Source organism: Phyllostomus discolor, chromosome 11, assembly GCF_004126475.2.
Source record: "Phyllostomus discolor isolate MPI-MPIP mPhyDis1 chromosome 11, mPhyDis1.pri.v3, whole genome shotgun sequence".
In the NCBI taxonomy this organism is placed as follows: domain Eukaryota; kingdom Metazoa; phylum Chordata; class Mammalia; order Chiroptera; family Phyllostomidae; genus Phyllostomus; species Phyllostomus discolor.
Genome location: NC_040913.2, coordinates 67,986,723 through 68,012,808, shown reverse-complemented (window position 1 = coordinate 68,012,808; position 26,086 = coordinate 67,986,723). Strand labels below are relative to the sequence as shown.

The window sequence follows — 26,086 nt, the reverse complement described above, 5'->3', positions numbered from 1 at the left end:
TGCACAATATGTAGGTGATTGTTTGTGTTGGTATGTTATGATTCAGTTTCACAGGAGGTTTAACTAACCAACTTTTTAGGGGAGAAAGCTTTTTATTTCATGCTCTAAATGAATTTAAAATAAATAGCTTTGTGAAATCACATTCTTGGTGCTTATTAGAATGGTGGAATGCCCTAATGAATCATAATAGCTAAAATGTAGATCGGAGGTGGATATCAAGGGGAGTAACATGGTTTTAGGTATCATTTTCACCCTTCATTTGTTTGAGACAGTGGTTAGTAATTAGATATCATGGAGTATTTTCTTTTCTTATAGAAAATTTCATGACTGAACTCATCTTCCTCTCTGGTTCACATTTAGTTCGCACAGCCAAGAATCTTAGGCTTGAAGTGGTTTGATTACAATAATTTATTTCTTATTCCTTCCTTCCCAATTTTATCATTGAAACACTGTCTTCTACTTCAAGCAGTGAAAAATAAAGATATAAGACTGAACTCTGTAGGATAAAATCATTTCTTTTCATCCAATTATCAACCCTGATGTTTCCAATCTACCCTGGGTTTTGCTCATTTTTTACGGATTTGGAGTTTCATTTTCACATGGGAATTCATAATTTCAAATATATTTTGTTTGTATTTTGTCTTTTTTAATGGTAAAATGATATCATTGTCTACCAGAAAAGCAGAAGCTTGTTAAACTTAAAATTCCTGGACTTTGGTTTCATCCTAATTAGATGGCATTTGCCTTCCTTTTCTGTCCTTGCAGTATTTTCCTTCCAGTGCAGGTAGGCTGTCAGTATCTTACAGTTTAGGAAATTGCCTTGGCGTCCAAAGCAATGGCACAGTTCTTCCAAGTTGACAAGTTAGTCAGCTTTTACTCAGGGCTATAGTAAACGCTGCATTTTAAAATGCTTTGCACTTGTGGAGAAGTCTGAGAAGATCATCCTTTAAGCTTGATTTTGAATGAAAATACCAGCAGAGTGCTTATACTCCAAGTATGAAGGTCTAGGTCATCCAGTATTATTAACAGTTCTCACTTGGCTGTGTTTTTCTTCCTCACCTGTGCCAGTGTGTTAGACTCAGAACCTGTGCGGGAGTTTAATGACAGTAGTTGTCATCATTTTGAGGGGAACTTGCAGAATGAGAAGGGACGAAGGCCAATGGCAGAACTGACATCTGAAGGATAGGCTAAAGAGGAGATAGCAAAGTCATGGTCAGGAGAGGTAGGAGAGAAACCTGGAAATTATTGTAACAACAAGCTAAAAAGAATTTCAAGAATATCCTTGACTCAGGTGCTGTGAGATGAGAACTAAAAAAATCTGTTGAGTATTGCCATTAGGGGGCCCCTGCTGACCTTTGCCAGAGCAGTTTCAGTGAAGTGCAGACATGGACCCCAGGTCTCGGTGGATTAAAGAGTAAACTGGCAATTAGTGGATGAAGACAGCCGACGTGCACTGCTGACTCGTCCTGTGCAAAGGCACAGAGAGCGGTGGCAGCTAGAGGAGAAGGCAGTGCTCAGGAGGGGCCGTCAGGTTTCGGAGATAAGTAAGACCTTGAGTGTATTTATAGGCTATAGAGGGAAAGCCATTAGGTAGAGAACAATTTAAAATGTAGAGAAGAAATATAATAACCAATGAAATAAAATCCTAGGAAAGGTTGATGGAGGTAGATTTGAGAGCCCAGGATTAGCCTTGATCAGGATTTCACCGTTTCAGAAGGAGAAAAGATAAAGGTGGTCACAAAATACAGGTGTTTATAGGTTACTTGAGCAGAAAGTTTGATATTTATACAAGATTAACCTTATAAAATACTAGGTCAAGCTATATGCTACTAAGAAATTATTACTAAACATTATACCACCTGGCATTTGAGTGCTTACTATATGCTATGAAACATTGAGTTTAGAAAAACAGTATCTTGTTTAATTTCACCCTACAACTCTATGAGGAAGGCATCATCACAACTTAATCAAGGAAAGTAAGGCTTACTGAGCTTAATTAACCAGTCTAAGGTCATGGAAACCTTAAGTATCGCATCAGAACTAGTCATGTGAAGCTAGATGGTTCTAATTCCAGGCACCGATGTTCTTAACCACAGTTGTGGGGAGGTAGGGGGGTTGACAAGAATGGTGGGCACTTGGTCGAATGGAACAGAAAAATTATTGTGGATGGCGAAAGCGTGGTGGGTTGGCGCTGGGTGCAACCATAGCTGGAGACCACAAATCTGTGTGGGCACCTGTCTGCACGACTGGGTTATGTCTGGCAGCAGTGAGCAGCCCAAGAAATGACTATATAAGAGGGAGTTAGGGTGGAAATTTTTAATTCCAGACTGGATGGATGAGAATATTAAGGCATTGCCTAGCAAAAATTCCTGCATTCTAAGGATAAAAAGAAACCCCTGTGAGATTCTTAACAGAAAATATAAGAAAACTGGAAGGTAGGAGAGAGTGGAATAGCACCTGCAGACCGGCGAGTGGGAAGGGATGCAACCGACAGAGACCTCAGGATGGAGAAAAGAGAGTAGGCGAGCAGTGGAACATGGACACAACTAAACCTAATGTGTAATGTAACTGCAAAATAAGCTTTCTTCCAGTAGGAAATTCATAAGATAATTTTAATAAGATTCCAGAGTAAAACATTCTGAACTATTTCGGCAAAATTTGGGGTTAATGGGACGGGGCAGGAGGGAATCGAAATCACTCTAAAAGCTTTAACTTGCTGATGTAGACAGGCAGTGGAGAGCCTTGATGGGAAGGAACCTTTGAAGTTTCCATCTTGTGAACTGAGCACCAAATGAGTGAGAACATTTTAAAATAATAACTAGCACATAGTTATAAGGGAGATAACAGTCATAAACCTAAATATACAAACAACATAGCAACTAAAATGTAAAATAAAACTATTAGAAATGCAAAGGATTTCTAAAACTATTAGAAATGCATATAAAATATGATATAGCAGAAGAGATTATATACACCAATATTTGTCTCAAGAGGTTGAAGCAGTAGAAAAAAATAATGTAACAGAGGAATTGAATCAATAAACTTGAATATAACGATCCCTCAAAGAATACTTATTTTATATGTTTATGGAACATTAACAAAAATAAAAAATGTAGCTAGAAAGCCTTCACAAACTAACCTTAACAATTTCAAGGTAATGAAATAAATTTACAGACCACATTCTCTGGTCACAAGCCAGTACAATTAGAAATACATGATAAGTAACTAAAATTTCAGGTACTTTAAATTTGAGAAACGCATTCTTTAGCATAACTAAGATCAAAGAAAAGATAAAACTACAACTTAAATGGAGAATAATAAAAACATACTCTTCATTTTCAAACTACATGTAACCTGTACTCAGAGAAAAAAAAATTATAGCCTTAAATTTTAAAGAAGAAATATGAAAAGCAAAAGAACTAAGTGATCATCTTAAGTTCAAACCACAATAGAAATTAACCAAAAGAAGCTAATGAGAAGGAATTAAGATAAAAACCCAAATTATGAACCTAGAACATCAAAAATGGTGCATTCATAATTTCTGGGCTGGCCTGTGTGCAGACTCACGGATCAGGTGCGTCAGAGATCCGCACAAGTGGAAGTGGACGTGGCCTGCCGGTTCTGTGAAGACAGTTTCGGCCCAAGTCATTTCTCCTCAGATTCCTGTCTGGAATCAAGTGGTTGAGTGGGGACCAGCTCGGCAGGGTCCTGTTACAGCTTAATCGTAAGGCTGGAGGGGTTTCGTAGTCACACTAACTCTAGTAGGTACCCATACTCTAAAACTATTCCCCGGACGGAGGTTTGTGAATCTGTGGAATGCTAAGTCACTAATAAAAATCTCACTTGGAAAAGCCAGAACCTCAAAACATAAGTAGATTCTAGTTGTATGCATTAAAGGTAATCACAGAAGAACAGATACATGGAAATACATTATATTTTATTTTTTAAGATTTCTTTTTATTCTCCTTTATTCATCATATGTCTCTAGAAAGTTGTTATTGTCAACAGCAGTTCTTTATCTGTAGGCTTATAGAATAGACTTGTTGCCATCTTAAAATAGAAATTTCATCATTTAATATGATAAATGTAAGCACTTTTTATATTGCAGTTGGTGCTTCCTGTGAGTTTTAGAGCATCCCCACCTTTGTCTCTTAGCGCTGTCGTGGCGATGCTCGTTAAGGGTGGACGGCTGCTGCTTGTTTCTGACTCAGTTTGAAGTGGAGGCAGTAGGACACTAGAATTGCTGCTTGCCCTGTGGAGAGGATGGGGGAGAGGGAGAGGTATGGGAGAGTCTAATTGCAGGATTTTTTGCAAATTTATAAAACTATCCTGTAGTAATAGGCAATGTCTTCCCTTAGCCTTTTACTACTAACTAGAAAATAGCCCTGGTTGGTGTAGCTCAGTGGATTGAGTGTGGGCTGCGAACCAAAGCATCGCAGGTTCGATCCCAGTCAGGACACATGCCTGGGCTGCAGGCCACGGCCCCCAGCAACCGCACGTTGATGTTTCTCCCTCTCTCTCTTTCTCCCTCCCTTCCCTCTCTAAAAATAAATAAATAAAATCTTTAAAAAAAGAAAAAAAAAGTGTGTGCACGTGTGTGGTATGTGTCTCCGTGTGTGCATGCACGTGTATGTCCTCTTTACAGAAGTTCGAGTTTAGCATCATACCTGATAAAATACGTGCAGGGGAAAGAGAGGACTTTAAACACTAGAAAACAGCTCTTAAAACAGTTTGTAATGTTTTCTACATTTACATGGGTTCAGAGGCCTTTTTTATTCTAATGGACCCAGGAAAACTGCTAGATAGAATAATAATAATAACCCCCACCCCCACCCAGTAAAACTACTGACTAAAATAATAATAAAAGTAGTAATAATAATAGTAGAAACAAATTTGTTTTAAATCTTTATTATTCTACTGGTTGGGATTTTTTAAGGTATGTTTAGAGGGTGTCATATAAAATAACCTTTATAAATACTATGAATTGTGTGTACAGATCATGTCCAAAAATAAAATTACATCTATGACACCTTCCTTTTTATGTAATCTTACCCATTTTTCAAATTTATGATAATATAGCTAAGCTTTATCCTGATTATCAAACTGATTGTCCTTTCAGAGAAATCATTTCATTTTGCGGTTCATTTTTCTTTTGATAATGTTAGCCTCAAAAGAAAGTAGCAGGACAATGTAGTGTCTTTAGAGCAAAGAAAACAGTGGCCTGGTTTTCGCCCTTCGTGTAATTCTGTTAATGGGCATCTGAAAGCTTTTACGTTTGTCTATTTATCCCTGAAACCACAGCACCCTGTGTGCCTAGCTTCATTTCAAACCACTGTGAAACCTCGGTGACAGGTATTTCATCTTTGGCCTACTTTAGCTATTTGCCTTCATTATGATAGATCGACTTTTTCCAAAGTGCCCCTTAAGTAAAGTGTACTTGCTCATTCCGAGCGTTCTTTCCAAGCAGCAGGAAGTTTCATGCCCTTTGTGAGGTAGCAAAGGGTTGTCTTCACTGGCCTTCCATTTCATGTTTTTCACATGCCATCATGAACATTCTAAAACTTTTCCTTGTATGTTTATGTTTAATCAAGAGGTGAAATCTAAACACGATCTTGTCTTTGTCTCTTTTGTGTCCACCTACAGGATGAATATAAGCCGGAGAAGTCACTGTCTGAAGAGGATTTGAAGAACGCAGTGAGCGTGCACCACGCGCTGGCGTCCAAGGCCACGGACTACGAGAAGAAGCCGAACGTGCTCAAACTGAAAACCGCTGACTGGAGGGTCTTGCTTTTTCAAGCCCAGTATGTTTTGTGGGTTTGGTTTCTTTTTGTTTTTTAGGTTGCAGAGCATCACCGTGTTCCGAGAGAGAGAAGCAGGGTCTGCAGAGGAAATGTTTTGAGTTGGAGTCAAAGTCATTGGTTATATTAGAGGGACAGCTAGCTGCCTAAGAAAACTAGAATGAGAAGCAGAAACCCTGGGTCCAAGTTCTTATTTCTGCAAAGGAGCCCTGTGACTTTTACTCAGCCATTTACCATCTCTGGAACTTCATATCCTCATGGGTAAAATACAAGGGCTTTACACATGACGAGTGAAATAAACCTGGGTTCAAATCCCCATTTCCTAGCTCTTTGTTCTAGCATGTAATTTAACCTCTTGGAACCTCAGTTTGTCACGAGTGTAGATAATCTTGTGACTCTCATAGGGTTCTTGTAAGAACTGAATAAGATCAAGTATAGAAAGTACCTCACATAGTGCCTGGCACATTGAACCTATTCAATTGTAAGTGTAGATTTCCATTCATTCTCTCTCTTCTCTCCTTCTGAGTTCTAACCTGTGATTAAACTAGGAGGAAAAGATAAAGTCATATTGTGGGTAAGGAAATAGGATGGAGTGCACTTTTAATAAGGGGTCCACGACAGCTGTTGGACTAGAGGTAGAACATTCCACATGGAGAATTCTGGATTTGTGAAGTGGGAAATTAGGTTTTCAGAACTGAGCCTCTAGAACAGGAATTTTTCACAGGAGCGTGCATAGCATCAGTGTTCGTGGTGGACAGTGTTACCTATTCACAGCATACCTTGCACATCCTGGACTTGACCTCAGAGTCACTCTCAGTCCAGTACTACCAACGGACCGCATTTGGCACTGGGGTTAAAATTGGCTGTCAAAATAGTGAACACAAGTGTCTCCATGCTTGTTGACCAAAACAATGTAAGATCCAAAAAAGAAATAAGAACAAGAATAGGTACTGTGGTGAGTTGTGGATGCTGAACTTGTAAAGGTATAAAAGTATGGACATCCAGAGAGGAGGAAGTTGTAAGGAAATCTGAGCTACGTGGGATTTTTGTAGTGTGAGAATAAGACAGTTTTACCACCATGAAGGAAACCAGAGCCAGATGTATAATCATAGCTATTAGTAAGAAAATCCTTCAAATTATTCTATTCCCCAACATTATTTTATTTTCAATCTAAAATTCTGGATGTAATGACTAAGGAGATCTAATTAGTTCAGATAGAACTGATGCTGAAATCAGTCAATTGAAAGAACAGAGCCAGCAAAAATCAGATTAGAGAGGCACAGTGCAGCAAGGACATGAAACTCATGTGGTCTCAGGTTAGTGTGGTTTCTCTCTGAGAAGTCGGCACAGAAAATGATTTTAGATTGGCTGACATTTTGTCCAGCTTCTGTTTATTGATTATATGCATGGTGGATGATTTATTCTGGTTCACAACTATTTCCACCACTCATGAATTCACAAGTGTTCATTAACTGCTGTCAGTTCTAGACTCTGTGAGTATGTGACATATAAGTTACAGCGTGATAATGACATCAGATGATTTCTACATCCTCTCAGGTAGATTTTTTACATCGTATGTATGTATGTATATGTACATACACACATACTTTACATAACATTTAATTTCACCTGTTTTAAGTGTTCAATTAAGTGATTTTTAACAAATCTCCAGAACTGTGCAGCCTTCACCACAGTTCAGTTTTAGAGCACTTCCGTCACCCCAGAGAGGTCCCCGGTACCCATTTTGCCTTCACTCCCCATTTTCCACCCCATCCCCAGACACTAACCTCCTCTCTGTCTCCATGTATTGCCTTTTCTGGACATTTCATATTGATGCAGTCATAGAGCATGTGGTCTTTTGTGTCTGGCTTCTTCCATGAGCATGAAGCGTGGGGGCCCATCCGTGTTGCCACACATCATTCCCATGTCGCTGAGTGGTGGTCCGGTGTGTAGATGCACCACGTTTGGTTCATTCATTCACTAGTTGATGGCCCTTTGGATTGTTGTGTTTTTCCTACGACTCTTACAAAGAATACTGCTGTGAACATTCACACACAAATCTTTTTGTGCCTATGTTTTTATTTTTCTTGGTTGTGTACCTAGGAGTCAAATTGCTGGGTTGTATGGTAATTTGTGGACATCTTTTTAATAAACTCAAAACTGCTTTCCAAAGTGGGTGTACCCTTTTTCATTCCCTCTGTCAGTTTTTCCCTCAGTTGGATTTTAAAATCAGATATGGGACTGGAGGAGATGAGTTAGTTTTTTAATTAATTTTTTTATGTAGCCCAGTATCAAACAGAAGGCAGAGTTTAATATTTATTATCAAGTGATTTCACTTTTTTCTTCCCTCTGTGTCCCTAAGGGATATTCCCAGCCTGAATAAATGACTTTAGTGCCATTTGAAGTCAGCAGTGAGGAAGGGGCAAGGTGTGGTGGCCTTAGATACAGACACACCCTGACGTCAGCACGTTGTTTCCCTAGGAGTCCGGAGGAGATGCAGGGGTGGATAAGCAAGATCAACTGTGTGGCAGCTGTGTTTTCTGCACCGCCGTTCCCAGCAGCTATCGGGTCTCAGAAGAAGTTCAGTCGCCCACTTCTGCCTGCCACTACAACAAAACTGTCTCAGGTGAGGCATTCTGACAGTGCTTTGACCTCGGAAATATTTGTATTTGAAGATTCAGGAGTGAGACCTTGCCCTGGAAGGGCATGTTGTTTAAATGGGCCAAAAGGAAATAAACTGGGCTTTATACTTCATGCAGGAAGCTGATACCATTGAGTCAAGGTTAGGAGGACACATACTTTGAATTAGTTTCTAAAATTTATATGAGCTTACTACTCAGTCAGTCATACAGGCCTGTTATTTATTTTTATTTTTGTTTGTACCAACAGCTCATATTTTTTTAAACAAATTAGCTAACATTAGATGTCCTAGCTTGGAAACAAGCTTTTTATATATTCTTTGTTTTCTTTTTATTTTTTAAATTGAGATTATACCATATCCAAGGCTGTATTTGATGCCAAGTGTACAAACATATTCCCAGGGATCCACTACTCATGGTTGAATGGGGCAGAGCCTCCGTCACCCCTCAGGGCGAGCTAAGTGCACCACGTGGGTGTTCCCAGCTTAATCAAGACAAGGTGCCAGGACTTCCTCCCGAGTGCATTCCTACAGGCTTCTCTCCTGTTGTCAGATGCTCTCTCTACAGATCATGTTTCGTCGTGTCCCTCTCCTGCTTCAAACCCGACTGAATCCAGGTTTGCCGACTTGAAACCTGTCAGCAACACCCTATCACTATCAACTAGTTAGGCACTTTGAAAGCTACTTTGATGTCTACTGTGAATTTCTTATTGGTGCAGTCATGGAAATCATTTCACGTGGCTCTCATCAACCAGGTCTTGATATTTACTGGCTCCTCTACAAATTTGGTATCATAATTATCAATGATACATTTATTTAATAAATATGTATTATGTGCCTCTTGTACTTGAGAGACTATTTTAGTCTGGAGATAGAAAGGCCAGTGAAGCTCAGATGCTGACGTTAGATTGGCAAATACCGGTGAGGAAGTAATTGCAGCAACACAGCTGGGTTAGAGGCATGGGAAGGATAAGTCCAGTGTGCTGTGGGGGTGCATGAAAGGGGCATCTCTCCTGGCCTTGGAGGGGAAGGAGGCAGCGTGGTAGCTATTGTGCAGCTTAAGGGCTGAGCAGTGGTTAGGTGTTGGGGTGGGGGCGGGGGATGGGGACAGAGAAAAGAGAGGATCAAAAAGGCCCAGAGGAGAAAGCTCTGGGATGCATGAATCGTACAAAAGTTACCAAATGTGATTTGAGCACAGTGTTGAGAAGAGGCAAGAGATGTGCCTCTAGAGGTGCACAAAGGCCAAAGGATGAAAGGTCTTTGTCATGTATGGGATTCGGATGCTTCACTAATTACCCAGCATCCTTAGAATAATAATGGGAAAGCAGCAAAGCAACATGATTAAATTTGTGCTTTAAAAATCATTCTTGTTAGAATAGGAAGAAAGTATTAGAGAAGGAAACTACTAGAAGCAGAAAGGCTAATTTTGAAGTCATTGTCAGTGATGCAGAAGACAGGTAACTAAGTTGTGGAAGAGATGCATTAAGTAGAAGTGTCTGAGAGATCTCGGGGGTCTGGAACGGGTCATCCTGGTGGCTCGCTGAAGGGGAGGAACGAGGGCTGTCATCTGGGCTTGAGCAGCTGGGGACTGTGGTGTCTGGCCTGGCCTTTGGGACCTCATTGTCTCCTGCTTTCCCACCTGTTGCTTCTCCCCTGGGTCCTTTTCCTTTTTCTAACTCCAAATGTTGTAGTGCCTGATGCTTAGAAGCAGACCCCAACAGACACTTGACAATTTTTTTAAGTTAGTTGAGGAAAAAATAGGGAGGATGTTATGCCAAGAAAAGGTAGAAAACTCATGGAAAATTAGGACCAAAACTATTTCCTGTGAAGTGGCGGGCAGGTCATCGGGCCCCTCAGTGAGAGCAGGAATGAACTGATGGGGGAGAAGCCACGATGGTCGTCTCTGAGGGGGAAGTGACAGGCAGTGAGGACATGGATGAGGGGCATGCGCGTAAGTCTCGCCATAAGTTTATTTTTAAAAAACAGGCTGGTAGGAAGAAGAGGGGAGACATGGTTTCAGGAAAGAGTCTTCAGTTTTTGTAAATTCAAAATTATTATTAACATAAATTGGATGCTCACCATGTAAGCCATTGCTAGTGTTATGTATGTAGTTCATGGCCAACCGAGAAAGCTGGTAAAAATAAAAAGGACCAAGCCAGCTCACTTTATAAGGCAGAATGGCATTTAATTTTCACTTTAGGAAAAAAAGGAAGGCTTTGCTTCGGATTGATGACCAGAGAATATGTTGGCAGAATTCTCCATCTACCCAACTGAAATAGCACTGCTCAAGGCAAATGCAGCTGGTTCCCCACTTTATTTTGGGTGTTTAACATAAATAGTAAACCATGTTACATAAGGTAAGTGGAGGAAAAAACAATTGAACAACTAGAGGCAAAACATGCCTTTGGAAGTTGGGTTTTGTTCTATTCCTTTCATTAGGGATTTCCCAGTTGTTATTTTTCAACAGATTGGTCTTTCTCATAATTACTCCCATAAAAGATTCAGGGGGAAATGGAAGCTGAAGTTAAAGAGAAACGTTAATAATCATAGAGCTATGTGAGTTTTTCCTTGCGCTTGCCTCACTGTAGAATCTACATTTCTATTTACTGTTGTCCTGTTTGTATGTGGGCTGTATTACTATGTCACTTGTACATGAAAATGAGTGTGTTCATCTACTTGTGTATTTTTACCATGAGACCAGGCAAGCAAGCACCTTTATCAAGGCAGAATCTCTGATTTAAGTACATGTTATATTAGAACTAAAAATAGGTTGCATAAAATTTTTATATATTTCCTTATTTTGAACATAAATCCAGAGAAGTGCAAAAAAATGCATATGTAATGTGATCAAAACAATGAACTCCAGAGTTTAAGTAAGAAAGCAATAACCAGAAAGAAGTATCCTCCTGTGTCACATAAGACAAGATAAATAAGCCCTTTCAGGAATTTAATTTCTTTGTGAAATAATAAGATGATTTCCTTCCCTGCCAGTAGTAAGTCAGCAAGTCTTGGTGGGCCTCAGTTTTCCATCCAGAAAGCAAGGAGACATTCTAAAACATTTTTAAGGTTCTACCACTAGCTCTGCTTTGTTTCGTTTTTTGTCTAGGTCATCATGTTTATTTACTAAAAATTTAAAAAAATGTTTTATCTTTGAGAGTGAAAGGACAGTTTAGAAACAAGTAAGTGAAAACAAGCGTCTAATAAAGAACAGGTTGGAAAGCGGGGAAGAAGAGTAGGTTGCACACAGCCTAGGGCTGGTGTCGGGCGCTCCCTCTGCTTCCTACAGCTGTCTCTGCTGGAGTCGCGGTGCACCGTCCATGGGTCCCGGCAAGTGCCTGGATGCCCAGGAGTGCTTCGGTGCCTTGGAGACTGGTCCTCGTCCTATAGCCCAGGCATCCTTGACCTTAGCACTAGCCCAGCATTTTGGCCTGGAGAGTTCTTTAGTGCAGGATGAACTATAGGATGCTGAGCAATAACCCCAGCCTGCACCCACCGGATGCCAGTATCATCCCCCCAGTGACAACCAAAATTGTCTTCAGACCTTGCCAAAGACCCTGTGGAGTCAAAGTATCTCTTCCCCTACCCCCTCCTGCAGTGTGGAGAGCCCCTGCTTTCACCCAGCTGCTGCCTTTTTCCCCACACGCCCACAGCCTGGCTAAGATTCCCCTAAATGCCAGGACCACTGGGATAATTTCCATTTACAAACTACATGTATAACATTGCGAGTACCCTACCGGGAAAAAAATTAAACAGTGTTAGGAAAAAACTAAACATTCAATTAAGATTGTTTGGTGCTTTTAAAGACACACTGTTCATCGCCCTGTCATTTGCAAGCTCATCTTTAATTGATTCTTGTCTCCTATCCAAAACACTTTAGCCTTCACCGTTAAAACTGATCATTGTCAGCGTGGCGTGGCTCTTTCTGAACAACTCTGCTGTGTAGGAGGAGTCGCCTTCCTTAGTTGTTTTTCAAGCTAGCATTGCCAGAGCAGTTTTCTTCTGCGGGGGGCGGAGAGCCTCGTTCGAAATGTTAAGTGCTGTTTCTCCTTCTGGTGGGGCATTTCGGGCCAGATGTCGTGGTCGGCCCGTCCAGAGTCTGTCCAGGACCCCTCTTCCTGCCCCTCACAGCAGTCATCTTCGAACTCCAGTGCACACAGGACTCAGGTCAGCAGGTCTCTGTGCCCACCCGCCAGAACCTTAATAGTTCACGCAGAGGCCTGAGCGGGGTCCAGTCATGCACACCAGGCACGTGGCCTCGACAACGCCTGGCTCCCCCAGACTGAGTCCTCAGGATGGTTTCCAGTGTGTGGAAGACAAGCCGAGCGCACATGCCAAGGACGGGGCAGAGGGGGAGGTCATTCTCACCGTGTGTCCCTCACCGGCCAGCACCGCTCCCTTCCCTGCCCAGCCAGCTGCATCCCTTCAGTCACAGGTCTTGTCACTTCCTAAACATCTCGTGTATCCTGCGCACATCCCTTAATTCAGATTTTGTCATCCTTTACCTAGGTCATTGGTCTCCTGACTGCTTTAGTCACTCACCTGATCAGTACCAAATATTTGAGCAGGTGCCCTCCCATACATGTGTTCTCTGTGTAGAATGTGCCGCACGCCCTGAAAAAGCGCTGGACGCCAGCAGTCACCGGGGAAGCGCAGTGCAAGCCAAGCCGTGAGATCCCGCTTTACACGCATTAGGATGGCCGTAATTTTTTTAAATCTTTTTATCTGAAAGGGAGAATGTGTTGGTGTGGATGTGAAGTTAGAACTCTGTTTGGAATGTAAAAATGACACAGCTACTTGGAAAACAGTTTGGTGGCTCATTAAATGATTCAGTGTAGAATTAACATGCGACCGAGCAATTTCACTCCTACTTGGATATGGAGAGGATGAAAACGACACCCACACAAAACTTGTCCACAGACGTTCACAGCAGCATCGTTCGTAACAGCCAAAGGTGGAAGTGCCCATCAGCAGATAATTGGATGATGAAATGTGATACGTCCTACAATATGGGCGAACCTTGAAAACATTATGCTACGTCAAAGAAGCCAGTCACAAAAGGAGCATACTCTGAGATTCCATTCCCAGGGTGTTTCTTTAGGGGAACTAAAATGCCATAAAACTGAGTTGAGGTGATGGTCGCACAACCCTGTGAATATCATAAAAAAAAGTAAATTGTACACAGTAAATGGGTGAACTGAATGGAATGTGAATTCTATCTCAACGCCGATTTTAAAAATTCTCCCCACGGGATCATCTTGTCGAGGGCACGCACACCCCACTTTGAAAAACTCTGGCAGACTGTCCCTGTGACTACCCGACTGCCTTCCTCCAGCCTCGCTCCTCTCCAGTCCCTCCCTGGTTCTGGCTAAACTATGTTTCATAGTATGTCACTTAACCTTAACTGGCTCACATTTGCCAATAAGATGCAGCCCAAACTCTGCCATGGCCTTAGATCATGATTACACTTCTCCAGAATAGATACGTGTTATATCCTCGTCTTAGAGGTCTGTATTTAACATGCATTAAATACTTAATTGAAACAGTTAATTAAATCACATCGATGTTATGCTCAAGCTCACTAAACACTGTTTAAGGTCTTTAAAACTGGTTTAAACATGAAATGATGGGACAGAATCTTTCTCGTGCTGCTTTCGGCAGTAGCCCCCTCACACCGACTCAGGTCAGATGTTCTTCATTGTAAGTTCCCTACCGCTTGGCTTTGATAGGTTGCAGTGCTTAGCAATTTGACTTATAAACTGCCTCACAGATTCCTAGAAATGTCATTACCTTCTGAGTCATCTGCCTACTTTAAAACAGCACAAAGGAAACAGTGGGAGCCCTCCCATCTTTACCTGCTTCCCTTTTTAAAAAACTCATTTACTCAGCCCCTGTTTCCTGAGGGACCTCTGTATCAGCTATAAACTGTGTGTGCATTATAAAAAAGCTAAGGCAATGGTCTTCACTGTCAGCTCATTGGTGCTTAAGGTGTGTGTTAATTTATGTTAGGCAGGTGATACCTAGAAGCCAAAAACTATGCTACAGACAATGGCCTCTGCCCAACAGTGACTAGACTCCGGAGGATTTGAGAGAGGGACTTGAGGAAAAGAACCGTTTTCAGCCTTTAAAGAGCTTGTGACTATTAGAGGAGATAAAGTCACACAGAAGTCAGAGGCCGTCTTGTAATAAGCATGTGGTACGGACGTTTGCGTGCAGGAGAGGAAGAGTGTGCGGTCGGGAGTGGGGTTCCGAGGAAGGGCCTGGGCACACCCTGTGTGTTCGAGAGCCACGGGAGAGGGCGCATCAGCACCAACGGAGTTTACCGAGCTCTGAGAGCTGAGGTCAGCCTCGAAACATGAGGAAATGGAACGTTTTGAAGCTTGTTTCCAGCAGCCCTTTGGATTTAAGAAGGTTGTTCCAAGGCACGTTTATGACCAGGGGTTGGGAGAAGGGGGTGCTGGCCACTATCCTTACCTGTGGCCTTGAGCCAGAGCCCTCTGGATCTCCATCACCTGTAAGAGGAGTAGGTGAGAAGGGACGATGGCCAGGTTCTCTTCCACCTCAGAGTTCCAAGGATTCTATACTCCGCAACTGGGGTGGGGTGGGGTGGGGGGCGTGATGGCGGGGGCCAGGGCTTCTCTAGCTCCCAGCACAGTGCCTGTCGCACAGTAGGTGTTCAGTGAGGGTTGCAGGTGGGTGGCTTTTCTCTCCCTGCCCCCCACGGAGCGATCTGCTGTCTCTCTCCAGTCCTCGCTATCCCTACTCCTTTCCCCTTGCAGCTGCATCTCTGTATTGTCGTCCCCTCTTATTTCCCACATCTGTTCTTTCAACCTTTCCTCCATGAAAGGTGATAAGTAAGCCTTAAGCTTGGTGTAAAAGAGCTGATTTCTGAGCCTCACTAGGGGTGGCTGGGCTGCTGGGCTGAGCAGCAGAATAAAGGCCCAACCTTGAGTCACTTCGGGACTTTGAACCTCCACTTGCCTGGCCCCGTAGCCTCATCAGAAGCCCTTTCTTCATGGGAATGGAATTAGAGTTCAGTGTTTTAAAACAAAATGGGAAGCCCTGGCTGGCGTAGCTCAGTGGATTGAGCGCGGGCTGGGAACCAAAGTGTCCCAGGTTCGATTCCCAGCTAGGGAACATTCCTGGGTTGCAGGCCATAACCCCCAGCAACCGCACATTGATGTTTCTCTCTCTATCTCCATCTCCCTCCCTCCCCTCTCCAAAAAATAAATAAATAAATAAATAAATAAATAAATAAATAAATAAAATCTTTAGAAAAACAAAACAAAATGGGAGATTTTCATCAAATGACTGTATAAGTAAGGGAAAAAAAGAAATCTTAGGTGGTGTCGTCTAATCTTTGCCATTTACGTAAAATTTCACTGCATATATTATTGAAGGTTTTACCAGTTACATGTACTGACATACAACCACTGTGATTTTTCTTGCATCTATGATTTTAATGCCACTCCTTAAGTTACCACTTCCTAACTTAAGAGTTTCCAGGACTACATACCATTTCCTGTCTCTGTTCCGTTTCTTTAAACTGTCAGCTGTGTTTTCTGTTTCTTTGCCTTCTCTGAAATCCCATTTGTTCGTATTGTCTCCTAAGAACAGTGTATCTGCTCCCCCAGTGCATTGTGGGAGCAAAGACTAAAGGGAGGAACCTGGCGGGGCCCGCCCTTGCCTATTACACATTCAGTTGTCCTGAGCCTGGGAACTACCACTCCTTCGGGGCGCCTCTCTCCTCCTCTCCTCCGAGTTCCCCATTGGTTTTGGCCAGGAAAGCCTGTGTGCCTCCTTCACCGGCGGACCTTAGCATCGGTATAATTTGCATGGTCTACCAATCTAGGCCCTTAAGAGCCACCTGGTATTTTTCTATCACAGGTCAAAATGGACAGATTAGGAAAGTGATTTTAAAATCCTTTTATTTTGAGACTATTTCCTGAATCTTGTTTCATGATGGGAGTTAAGCACTACACATTAAATTTCAACATTTCTTCAGCTAGTTTCTTCATAAAAATATAGCCCAAATGACTAACCCTTTATGCTGCTATAGAAATAGTCATGCGTATAAACCATAGCCTAATACCAATGAGTAAATCCTAGTAAACTTTGGTTTTGGCAGGAAAGTGACAAATATAGTATGCTTTGCATAGGACCATCCTGGCATAAATTCCTCATTAAAATGAGTATAAATTGGGATTTATTCAACAAGAAAGAGATAGGAATACTCAAGATGAATACTGGAATATTTACACAGAGGCAAAATCTAGAAATACAGAGAATTTTGTAAATTCTTTTACCAAATTATATAAAATCTTATTTGAAAAGAAGCTGGTATTCGGATTCAAATCATTTTATTAACCAAAAAAGAAAACTCATTTTCTTAAAATGAACTATAAGTCAATATACTTTACAGTGGAAAAATAGGCCCAGTGTTTAGCAGCCAGTTTACAGAAAAGGAAACCCAGTAAACGTGAGAACCTGTTCTCCCTCCCCGTAATCAAGAAACTGTGAATTGGGGTTATAATGGGTAATTAGTTCATACCCATGAAATGAGTAAAAACTTGCAGGTGTAATATACGATGTTGGCAAGAATGTAGCTTAGTGGGAACTTTCCGGCCACTGTGGAATTGCAGACGGGGGTGATGCTTGGAACACAGTTTAGAGTCATGTTAAGCGCGCGCATATTCTGAAATCCAGAAATTCCGCCTCGTGGTGATTGTGCTGCAGGAAAATTCCTGCCTGTGTCCCTTAGGCAACGTGCCCAATGCAGTATCACTCACAGTAACACAAAGAAACCTGGAAACAACCTAAACATCCCTCAACGAAATCGTAGTGTGTCCTGCAGTGGAATACTACGCGGTGGCCAGAAGGAAGGAACTAGAGCTTATATGTGAACAAATTTTAAAAACATGTTGAATGATAAAACAAGTTACAAAAAGAAGCTTATTAAGTATAAAAACCTATAGAACATACTACTCTTTCTTTGGTATAGGAGTAGCATAAAAAAGGAATAAGAACAGTAGATATACAGGGAGTTTCAGCTTATTTTTATGTTTTATTTGTTCAACTGGGTGCTAGATACATTAGTCTTTTGCAGATATGATCCAATATGACTTTTTAATATACTTGAAACATTTTATTAAACAGAGAAAATAACTTTTATTTTTTAAAATGATCTAGTCACCAAATATCTTTTGCCAAAAATTCTATTAAATAATTTACACGTTGCAGTAAAGATACAAAGGAATATCACTTTGAATGAAGATAGCTGTTGATACATTCTTCTTAGGCAGCCCTGGCTGTCAGAACAGTGTACCACAGACTGGGTGCCTTAAGTGACAGAGTTTTTTTGTCACAGTTCTGGAGACTAGAAGTCCCAGATCAGGATGCCAGCAGGACTAGGGCCTGGTGGGCAATATCCCTGTGGGTCACATTATTTCACTCACCTTAAATAAAATGTTTATATTTTGAAATTACGTATTATACAAAATGTATTGATCACCTAGTTTAATCAGTTCCCTTTAATTTGTCTGTGTCCACTTCTTATTGTACATGTGAAATTTATACCCAACAAGGATTTGGATAATTACATGTGAAAGTGGAATAGTAGGCAAAATAGGTATGGAATTTTAGTAATGCAAAAGAATTCCAATTTTTTTGTTTCATTTCTTAAAATGCTGCCAGAGGGTTTGATAGTGCCTCCTGTTAGGTAGCTTATTGCCAAGGTGACATAAGTGCCCCCTGGAATGCAGTTCTGTGACACAAGGGACAGCCGTGCTGCGTTGGCGCGGGATGCCGTGACAACCCCGTCCAGGTGGCAGTCTCTCTGCAGATGCAGTAGCTGCTGTGGGTCAATAACGATGAAGGAAGTCAGAACCTGCACTACTTTGGAGGGAAAGATCATAGATTGCTATGTTGTTTAGGATATTATCTGACAGCTTTCAGAGAATTACTTTTTAGTGGCATTGCTTATTTCAAAAAAAAAACATGCAGACAGGCTCTTCAGTCACTGTGACAGATGGGAAAACCAGCAGTATTGCTGAGTGGCCGTGAAATGGAGAAGCCAAATGGGGTGGCACTCAGGGCAGGTGTCAACTGCCCAGCGGGTTCCTCGCCTGTTGGGTATCTATCGTAGGAGACTTTGTCTCAACTCGGTGGCAGTCACACTGGATAAAGGGCTCTGAAAGCAGCGGGCTGTGTGCCGGGGCCTGGGGAGGGAGGCTGGCTTCGGCTGCCGTTTTGCCGAGGTTCCTACGACCAGGCTTGGGAAAGCTGGCAGGATGGGGCAGCCAAGCCACACTGGACTATTCCAGTGAATTAAAGTCATTCATCGTAAGGGATTTTTATTGACTTATGTTTGGACATTAAATGCCTTAATATTTCCTGCAGGAGGAACAGCTGAAATCTCACGAAAGCAAGCTGAAGCAGATTACCACAGAGCTGGCTGAGCACCGCTCATATCCCCCGGACAAGAAAGTGAAGGCCAAGGAGATAGATGAGTACAAACTGAAAGATCACTACCTGGAGTTCGAGGTATGCTGGACTAAGTGTAATAAAAGCCTATACTGAGTTATTTTATGATTTTTCCATGAGGCGATTTTTTTTTTTTTTTGCAGTTACTGGAACTGCAGTAAGTGTGCCTTGCCCCTGGCTCTAACTTGGGAGCTCCGGGCCTGGTCTAGGTCACGGTGGCCCCTTACATGTACGATCCTGTTTGAGCATCAGACTACCATCAGAGATAGCTGTTAGTTTATGTGCTTCAAAGCACACAGTCCACCTGGTCAGAATGGCCAGTGTGAGGAAGCACACCAACAAGAGATGGACACGCCAGGGCGGGCAGCTGCTGGCACTAGTACATGATGCAAAGCATCTCTCTCTCCTGCTGTCGGCAGCACCAATGCATTCCTCCTCTTACCACTTAGTGACCTCCAGAAGGACACTGATAAATTGTGACACATCCATACACTGTAGCAAGTCGAGCTATTAAAAAGATTGGGAAGGATGCATGAACTCTGGAAGGGTGGAAAATTTAAACACAAACTGAAAGCAATCTGTGTGGTAGTGAGGGTTGCCTTTGGTTGAATTTCCCCCCAAGTTAAACAGCGTCCATGCAGGTAGTGCAGGGTCGGCCCCCTGGCTCTTCCCCCTTCAGTTGCTGCTTCTCAGCATTCCGCTTTTTTTCCCCTGGGGTGTGCAGAATCCATCTTCAGCTCTTCCTTTTCATTGCAGCCCTAGTTCGCTTCACTTCCCATCGCTCATCTCCCGGATCCACCTTATCACCCTGTTTCTTCCTCAGGCTCAAAACTTGGAATCATCCTGGCCCTTGCAGTCCCCCAAGGTCAAATCCGGAGCCAGGGCCGCACGGCCTCAGCCATCACTTCTTTCCCCACTGTTGCTTTTACACGTCCTCAGCTCAGACGCTGGGCGTTCATCTTCCCCCTGAACCTGGCAGTTGGTCCGAACTGTGTCCCTCCAGTTCACCCTACGTACTTCAGACCGGTTTCTCACCTTAAGGCTCAACCCACACTACAGCACTCCTCTGGTCCACCACTGCCCTTGATTTTCCCCTACACCTCCCCACAGAATTTGCCTTCTCAGGAGTCTCAGTCCTCTTTGTTTGTAATTTACTTTTCAGTTATAGCTGATGTACAGCATTATGTTAGTGGTCAGAGATTTACATAACTTGTGAAGTGACCACCCCCAGTAAGTCTAGTGCCCACCTGACACCATACACAGTTGTTGGTGTAATAACAACAACTGTGTATGTTATTACTGACAGTGTTCCCTGTGCTGTGCTCTGCATCCCTGGGACTGTTTTTAATAACTGGCAACTTACATTTCCTAACCCTTCACCTCTTCCGCCTGTCCCCCAGACTCCCTCCCAGCAGTCTGTTTTCTGTGTCCATGAGTTTATTTTGTTTGCTTATTTACTTCACTTTTTAGATTCCACATGTAAGTGCAGTCATGCAGCATTTGTCTTTCTCTGACTTATATCACTTAGCATAATGCCCCTTGGGTTCATCCATGTTGTCACAAGTGGCAAGATTTCATTTTTTTATGGCTGAGTAGTAATAGTCCATTGTATGTATGTACCACATCTTCTTTATCCCCTCGTCTATTGATGGACACGTGGGTTACTTTCATTTCTTGGCTATTGTAAATAATGCCGTAAATATGTCTTTCTGAATTAGTGTTTTCCATTTCTTTGGATAAATACCCAGGAGGGAATTGCTGGATCATATGGAAATTCCATTTTTAATTTTTTGAGGAATCTCCATGCTGTCTTCCACAGTGTCTGCACCAATTTACAGTCCTTCCAACAGGACACGAGGGCTCCCTTCTTTCCGCATCCTCACCAGCGCTTTGTCCATTTCCGAGCCCCGGTCCCTAGTCTGAGGGGATTCGGGCTCCTCTCATCCTTCCACAGCGAGGTCTTCCCGCAGCATGTGTGTTAGTCGCGTTTCTGCCCGCTCGCTCCAAACACACCTTTATGCCTATTTACCTACTTTCTTCTTCCCTAAATGTTCTTCCCCTCACCTTAATTTCTGAATATCTCTTTATCTTCCAAGATGCAGCCTAAATCCCTCCTGTGAAAAGCCTGCTCTGCACTCGCTGGCTGGGTTTGCTCTATAATGGTCCATCCACTGTTGCTTTATGCTCAGATTATTTCACTTTGTATTTATACTGGATTCCACATCACCTCCCTGGCCCAAGCCTGCGCACCTTTGGAGTGCAGGGACCTCAAGTTCATTTCTAATCTTGCTCTTTGCTTGTTTGGTGAATTGAGCCGGATTTTATAGAAGCTTTAAAAATCTCTTTCTGAGTTATAAAATGTCTGTTATAAAATGTGGCATTAGATCCACTGCAGATCTATGTAGTACTTTTCTCCATGGTCAGGCAAGTCCTTGATCTGGGCAGATGAAGATAAACCATTCTTTTGGTAAACGCAGAAGTTTATTAGCACGAACACTAGAAGACTTACCAACAAAAGGCTTGAACAAATTAAAAAAAAAAAAAAACTAGGCGGCTCACCTTTCCCTAGGCTTGTCCATTCCTGGGAAATGGGAGTTCTCAAAAAGCAATCATAATTCTTCACACTTCCAGAATGGCTTTGGGCTCCAGGCCCTTTCAGTTTCACACGTGCTAATTAAATCTCCCAACACCTCAGTCCCTGGCTCCCAGCCCTCAACACCCTGCTTTGTGCCCTTGACTCAAATGCTGAGGGCCTGTCCCCAGGCGGTGGGGAGAGGGCAGACCAGGGAAAGGTTGCCACTGCTACAAGCACTTCCTGCTGTTATTCAAAAGAGAATAAAAGCCCAAGGTGGCCCAGCAAGCTCTGTGGGGACAAGTCTTGCTTTCATCGAATTCTTGCCCCCATGAGCCTGAAGATTGCATTCCAGGACTCTCCCGCTGCTCATTAAAGTCAGACTCCCGTGCCGATACGTCAGGCACACGGGACTGCCCGTCATGCTGCGTTAACCTGTGTCTCCCAGGAAGGCAGAAGGGTGCCTCGCTTTATAGATGTAATCTGAAGAGGTTTTGATAGAAGTAATTGGTTTTTTTTAAGTGCATCATTATTTTTCACTCATGTAAAATTGAAGTGGGGTATCTTGTGGGGGGTCCCATTTGCTGTTATTCAGCCACCACATTTTGTCCTGGGTGTTCGCTGGTGAGATCCTTCCGGTGGCATTAAGTACTTGGCTTTAAGAGCACCGTCCCTGAGCAGGCCGCTTCACTCCCTGAGCAGGGGGCGTGGGAGCTCTTGCCCTTTTGTGCACTTTGTTCACTGCTTTAGCCTCAGCTTCTAGAACACGGAACGCGTCTCAGCACACGCTCGGTGAGTGAAGGAGTGGGGCTGTGTTATTTATTACATGTAAAAGATAACATCACTTGACATGGTTTTCTGAGAACGCTTAGTAGCTCCCCTGACACCCCCTGGGCAAGTGGGGACCGACAGCAGTGTCTGCGGGTCATTGAGAACCTCACATGGGCCGTGGCAGGAGGGGAACCTCAGTCTGTGTGTGGCCTTGTCACCAACAGAGAGCCACAGGCAGGAATTGGTTCTCTCCCCTAATCCTGAGTCAGGGCTGCCCTGGGACTTCAGTGCGATTCTGCCGTTTTCACGTCCTGGTAAGGAAAACTGCTCTCCCTTTGTTAGCACGTGAAGCTGTCAGTGATAATGCTGGGAGTTGCTCCTGACTTTTTGCATTTTGGTTGCTGATTTCCCAAGTTGCTTCGTACAGACAGTTCTTCATGGTGGCCAAATTCACAGCTCTTGCTATGCCTTAGAAATTCTCCAACCCCTGACTGACAACAAGTGATTAGAGATTCTGCTAAATAGCAGTGTTCGGAGTTTGTTTTTAAGTCTACACAAAATCTGCAGGGAGCCAGCAGGCTTCTGTCTACCTGGGGCTGAGCCTGTCAGAGGACATTCCAAAGCAGCAGCGGGCTGCAGCTGACTACATGCACGCTTCTCTCTCTGCTGACTGTCGCTTTAAGGGGCTTGTGTGGTGTGTGACCGAACTGGCACCCCCCAGGCTGCGGCTGGTACTTTTTCAGAAGAGTCCATTTAGGATCTAATGCCACTTTTTAAAGAGTTGTTAGGCACCATGAGTCTAAGGTAAACTTACCATCCTTTGCCAGTTTCCAAAAACAAATGATCAGAAATAGCCTCATTTCTTTAACATATTTCTACTTTCTTCAGTTCCCACTTCACATAAAAATGTTTGAACTGATCTCCAAGCTTCTAGTGCATTTGGAAGTGTATCCAGGTGTGGGACAGAGGGCGGTTTGTGTGGGACATAAAAACTCCGGGAAAGTCCTGGGCTACAGAGATTCCCGTGATAACACTGTAGTTGGCCGCAGAAATTCAGCTTTATGTTTCTTGAGCTTTAAAAACAACAGCAATTAGGAAGTGGAGATACTGTTTACTCCAGAATGATTTTTGTTTAACGTTTAAGATGTTTTCAGTGACTTATGTAATTAGTTCTTAGACCCAAGTATGGAAAGGGAGGCTGTGTAGCAGCCCAAACTGATTAAAAACAAGACTGGGGATAAAGACATGACTACCCCAGACATACTGTGGGTCCAAATCACCACAATAAAGAGAATAGTGCAATAAAGCAGGTTGCATGACTTTTTTGGTTTCCCAGTGCATATAAAAGTTACATTTACACTGTGCTGTGGCCCATTAAGTGTGCAGTATAGCCTTACTTAAGTCTAAAAAAAAATGTACTGTACATACCTTAACTTTGAAAAAGCTGACAGTGCTATAAAACATTTACTGAAGAGGGATCACTGAGGGTCAAGTTCATTGAGGCTCCCTCCCAAGGTCCATGGTAGAACCAGGTGGAAACCTGGTGGCCAGCCAATGCCAGTGGATTCTATATGGTTATCAGACCAAATGTGAACGTGTTTTTTGGCCAGCACAGTGCTGTATTTGTCTTCATTGTGACCTGAATGCATTTATGGAAAGCAAGCAGTCTCTTCCCCACCATGTTATAGCACATTGGGTAGATGTTCACGTTGTGTTGTTGGCCTGGCACCAAAGGCATCTGCCTCTCCATCCCTGTACAGAGGCTGGGCCAGTTGCATAAACTCTTTGTCTTAGATCTTTGAACTTGGGCTTTGGAATCACTATCCCTCCATGATTAGCAAGTGCATACTGTCAGGTATTTGCATTTGCAGGTTCCAGTCTAGCAGGTAAAAAGGGCACTTCCCTGATGTCTCAGCCCAGATGCAGAGTAAAGTCCTGTGGGCTTAATGGGCTAGAATTCAGCTGAGTGTCACCCCTGCATGGCGACCTAGAGTGTTATGTGCTTGTTATGGCTTAAGACAACCAGGACCCACAGGACCATGTGGCTAGGAAGCACAATTTTAGAAACAGCAAATGTCCACTGTAACAAACATACCAATGTCTGTGGGGCTGAATATTTTAAATCTGGAAAATCTAGGACATTATTGAGGCATGATGGATCCTTTTCTGAATTTTAATTTTTGGTGGCATGGAAAATGGCGTAATTCCTTCTGAAAGTCATATATTTGAGAATGAGAGCACATTCCATGCAGCGTCATTAAGGAAGCTTGAGACAGCTCCTATCTGGAAGCGCACACAACAGAAATTTCTAGTTGTGTACCCCCCGTTTCATTGTTGGGTTGTTTGCTGCTGGGGGGGGCAGGGTCACATGTACTTCTGCTTGCACAGATGCTCTGGTTGAGACCTCAGCCCTGTTTCCTCTGATTGCTCGTTTTGTATTTGTCCGCATGAGATAAGTGATTTTCACCCTGGACCGCTTTTCCTCTCCCGGGTGGTGCAGGGGCTGCCTCAGCACAGTGCCACCTGTCACAAGCAAGTCCGCCTCTGAAACAAAATGATCTCACTATTAATCTGTAAGTGACCTTGATCATAATAGTACAAAGTAGCAGTTATTACCCTTCTTCTCCCTGATGAAAGCAAGGGAGACATCCCATTAACTTACTTAAAGAAGATTGCTAGCGTGTCTTGGTCTCAGCAACCGAGTCTAGCCTGGAATGCAGTGCCCTGCCCACTTTACAGAAAACAGTACAAAGGTAATTATAAGTCTGTGTCTGAGAAGCTAAGATACTACAGGTTAATCGAATTCTTGGGAAAGTTTTAAAATATTTTTTAGTCAGATGCTAAGTATTATAATTATAAATCAAAAGCCAGAGAGACCTAAGATCAGCAGTTGTCTGAGCTCTCAAGTCCAGTTAATAATAGAGACATAATTCTCGCATTGCCATCTGGGATTGCACTTTGTGTGACATGATGAAAGAAGACTAAGACGCTCTGAGTTTTAATCTGTAAATGATGATGTGCTTTTGAGAGGAGGAGAAGCGTAGCAACTGGATCCTTTGAATCGCATTTTAAATAGATGATTGAAAAGAAAGAATAAACAGCCAGTCATGTGACTGGAAATGACTTCCCTGTGCCTAAGTCCCTCCTTACGCCTGAAATGTCTGCTGTGATGAAGGTCAGAGACTTAAGTACTAAATTAGTGACATTGGGGAAATGACTAGACCAGGAGTTAGGAGGCCCTTATTGTCTCATCCTTGGTATGTTTATCACATAATTATCCTCTCTGGGCCTCGGTTTCTTGAGTATCAAATTGAGATGGTATTGGGTGAACTAACCTATAAGGTCCCTTCCAACTCAATATGCACTTTTGAGAAGAATAACATATTAGCACCACTCTCACGCCAACAGAGTTAAACACAGAACAGGAATATTTCCATTTGGGGGTGTCAGGGGGTCTAGACCAGCACTATCCAGTAGAGAGATAATGCAAACCACATATGTAATTGTAAATTTTCTAGTAGCTACTTTTAAAAACTTGTGGAATTAATTGTAAGAAGATACTGAAATTTAATACAACAGAGCCATGGCCAGGTGGCTTGGTTGGTTTGAGCATCATCCTGTGCACCAAAAGTTTCAATCCCCCGTCAGGGCACATACCTGTGTTGCGGGTTCAATCCCCAGTCAAGGTGTGTGCAATAGACAACTGATTGATGTTTCTTACATCAATGTTTCTCTCTCTCTCCCTTCCTCTCTCTCTGAAATCAATAACACATCCTCAGGTGAGGATTTTTAAAAAAGTAAAAGAAAAAATAAATTTAATACAACATA

General features: G+C 42.7%; 1 protein-coding gene across 2 annotated transcripts in view; it reads left to right on the top strand.

The window, feature by feature from the left end:
- PSD3 (pleckstrin and Sec7 domain containing 3) overlaps positions 1-26,086 on the top strand; it is a 536,273-nt gene that overhangs the window by 491,379 nt on the left and 18,808 nt on the right. For both annotated transcript variants that reach the window (XM_036011513.1, XM_028526436.2), the window contains 3 exons: positions 5,644-5,801; positions 8,280-8,424; positions 18,832-18,975. In XM_036011513.1, coding sequence (XP_035867406.1) covers positions 5,644-5,801; positions 8,280-8,424; positions 18,832-18,975 — 447 coding nt within the window. The remainder of the gene's footprint in view (positions 1-5,643; positions 5,802-8,279; positions 8,425-18,831; positions 18,976-26,086) is intronic.